This window comes from Sinocyclocheilus rhinocerous, unplaced genomic scaffold (assembly GCF_001515625.1).
Source record: "Sinocyclocheilus rhinocerous isolate Xijiao unplaced genomic scaffold, SAMN03320098_v1.1 scaffold11469, whole genome shotgun sequence".
Lineage (NCBI taxonomy): Eukaryota > Metazoa > Chordata > Actinopteri > Cypriniformes > Cyprinidae > Sinocyclocheilus > Sinocyclocheilus rhinocerous.
In genome coordinates this window covers 35,953-39,379 of record NW_015650265.1, presented here as the reverse complement: position 1 = coordinate 39,379, position 3,427 = coordinate 35,953, and the positions used below count along the sequence as shown (strand labels likewise).

Here is a 3,427-nt window from a genome sequence, read left to right as displayed (position 1 = left end):
ATAAGCTTTCCATTGATGTATGGTTTGTTAGGATAGGAGAATATTTGGCAGAGATACAACTATTTGAAGATCTGGAATCTGAGGGTGCAAAAAAATCTAAATATTGAGAAAATCGCCTTTAAAGTTGTCCAAATGAAGTTCTTAGCAATGCATATTACTAATCAGAAATTAAGTTTTGATATATTTAAAGTAGGAAATGTACAAAATATCTTCATGGAGCATTATCTTTCCTTAATAATGATTTTTGGCATAAAAGAAAAATCAATAATTTTGACCCATACAATGTATTGTTGGCTATTGCTACAAATATACCTGTGCTACTTATGACTGGTTTTGTGTTCCAGGGTCACATATTACAATGGTTTCTCAAGGCTCATGTGACACTAAAGACTGTGGTAAGGAAAATTCACCTTTGCCATCACAAGAATAAAGTACATCTAAGTTAAAATATATCACAAAAGTACACTAGTTATGACGAATAAATATTAAAAAAGTGTTTTTATTTTAAAATAAAGAAGAAAATTTAGTTTCAAAATGTACATTCATTTAAATATGTTTCTCCGATTGTGAAAAAACAGCTTTCTGAACTGAGAGCTCTATGACAACATGTCTCTGCAGTGCACATATTACTGTATTTCAACTTGGCCAATACCTTTGGCATGGGGCAGCACGCCCACTGACCATCTTCTGTCTCACAACATGTGGTGTCTACGGGACACTCTGAGGTCCCATTTCCACAAAGAACAGCCTTGACTGGTTCTACAAACAATCACATGACAACACCATGAGCTGCACGTATATCCTATCCAAATTAATACAGTAAATCTCTCCGTTAACCCATTATAAATTTATATGGGATCTCCTTTAAAAAAAGGATGTTTTAATCATGAAACACTCTAGTCCACATCTTCCATACCTTTTAGTTTGACACAGGAACTGCTGTCTGCACTGCATTCATGGTCTTTTGGGCAGCAGTGTTTCCCGTCTGAGCACACAAGGCCCTGAAAAAGAGAAACATTGTATATATTCTTATATATACTATATAGCATATATTCTTATAAAACAAAAAAAGAATAGAAAAGAGTATATCTCCAAGGGGTCTATGTTTTAGCAACACCACGCTTTTTTTGTGACCAGGTGAGAGGCCTTTCAATACACCCCGTCATGGACTAGGAGCTAGTGGTTTGGGCCCAGGTTCCTGTAATAATGTAACTTACCTGTGCTACAGGACAGCACCCATATGATGAAGCCATCAGCAGACAGGAGAACTCAGCAGGACAGAAGGAGCCATCAGGACAGGTGATGTCGTCTTCACTTGCAGGTAATGAGGGAATCATTCTGAACGACTGAGGAATGGGGATTGTTAAAGGAATAGTTCACCCAAAAATGAAAATTATGTCATCATTTACTCAGCCTCATGTTGTTCCAAACCTGTATCAGTTTGTTTCTTCTGTTGAACACAAAAGAGGATATTTTAAAGAAGGTTGGTCACCAAACAGTTGATGGTAGCCATTGACTGAAAAAAATACTCAGTGGCTTCCATCTTTTTGGTTACCAATATTCTTCAAAATATCTACTTTTTGTGAGGCTAATGTAAAATAAAGTAAAGTAAATGATGACAGAATTTTCATTTTTGGGTAAACTATCCATTTCAGACATAACAAGCAGCTCTGAGTACTCTTTTTTTAGACTGTATAATTTCTCACTTTGGGAAGGTCTGTCTGTTTAGCCGGTATCCTCTCCACAAACAGCAGTGTATGTGTGGCGTTTATACACATGGAGTCCATAACACTGCACAACATGTCTTCAGGACAGCAGTGCAGGTGGTCCTCACAACAACAAACACACACACACACACACACACACACACAATTTTACTGTTTGCATTTCTAGTATACACCTCTGTCATTAGCTCAAGTGTACAAACCTCTTTATATGCTCAAGTACTCTCTGTCACTGTCTTCAATCATTTCTGTGCATGACTGTATGGTAGTTAATGCGTTTTATATTGAAAGTTAAATTTTCAAATGAAAATAGCAACATTTTATAAAGTATGCAAACTGCACAGATATAACAATCTTAACAATCTATCGGTAAACACACACCTTGTCCTCTGTTTCTCGCTCCCACCGCGGTCAGCAACGTTCTGAACGTTCTGAAAGACCGGGAAGAGCCAAAGTCTGACGACGTTTTCATATGAAATTTAAAGGGGACTGAGGCGATCATGAATTTGTGTACAGTTTATGGAGCTAATCGCAAAATTTTTAGGGGGGCTGAGTAGAAATTTGGGGGGGGCTAAAGCTCCCCTAAAAATGGCCTAGTGACGCCCGTTCATTCGGGTTCTCATGTCGCTCAAAGATATCGCTTCGGGCGTTAGCGCACCTTCAGGTCACATACTCAACAGTCTTGGTTATTAGACAGAGGTAATTGACTAATACTTTAGATGGCCTCTCCTATGCTTGCTCATTCTGAAAGTACTTTAATTTAGTCCCCATAGATCTACGCACTTGAGTAAAGCAACATTATTTCTAGTCAGCCATGCACACTTAGCTAGAGTAGCCTAATATTACAATAAACAGAGGTTAGGCTCACCCTATTTAGGTTGGTCGAACAACATCCAGTTGACCTAAACGGAAATTCCCTATAAGCCCTTACAGTCTAAGTACACTTAAACTAATACCAAGTGTTAGCCGGATCTCTAAAGATACATGCCCTATGTGTGCCCTATGCTCCATCTCAACTGAATTTTAGTCTTAATTTTAACCTAACGAAGAAAATGCAGGAAAAAAAAAGGATACAACGTAATCTACTAGAGTCAGTAATTACAGAGTGAATGAGAATAAAACCAAATATAACAATTTATTATCAGTCAGGTAAATATGTATTATGCCAATTACATAGCCAATTCAGATATTTCAAATCAAATCAATACAAAACATAAAATTCTCAAAGATAATTCTAAGAGTAAAAGATGCATACCTGACTTTAGAAAAATGCATAGCATATAGTGTGTGGACACTCTACACTACGAGCTTCTGACTACAGGATCGCCCTGATCCTCTTGCAGTTTTCACGTAGACAAAGCAAACATCCTCCAAAATGGATGCAGGAACTAACAACTAGAATTTGCATTGATCAAGTCCTAGATGTGATCGTTTACACCTTTTTGGGGACAGATGGTAATTTGCATGCAAGACACTGGGAAATTTGGCAGTGAGCAAAATATCTCTAAACTCTTAGGATCTTTAATACCTTTTAGTTTACTACTTGTAAGAATGAGACCATTGTACCAGACGTACAGAGACAATTCAAATAATACCAAACATGACTGTGAAGATCACTTGCATTCATGTAGAACATTATATTATTATACTATTGACCATTCTGAGTGAGCTGAGTGAAGGGAAGGATGGGTGAGGGGAAGGAA

The 3,427-nt window shown here is 37.4% G+C and overlaps 1 protein-coding gene across 1 annotated transcript; it reads right to left on the bottom strand.

Annotated features, from left to right (window-relative positions):
- Positions 1 to 652: 652 nt before the first annotated feature.
- Positions 653 to 1,828, bottom strand: LOC107711589 (granulins-like; the record flags this gene model as incomplete). Its single annotated transcript, XM_016516593.1, has 4 exons — positions 1,707 to 1,828; positions 1,218 to 1,346; positions 917 to 1,001; positions 653 to 759 (listed from the first exon to the last, which is right to left on the bottom strand). Coding segments are annotated over exons 1-4 (417 nt in total), but the record flags the coding sequence as incomplete, so codon positions are not given.
- Between the last annotated feature and the right edge of the window lie 1,599 nt (positions 1,829 to 3,427).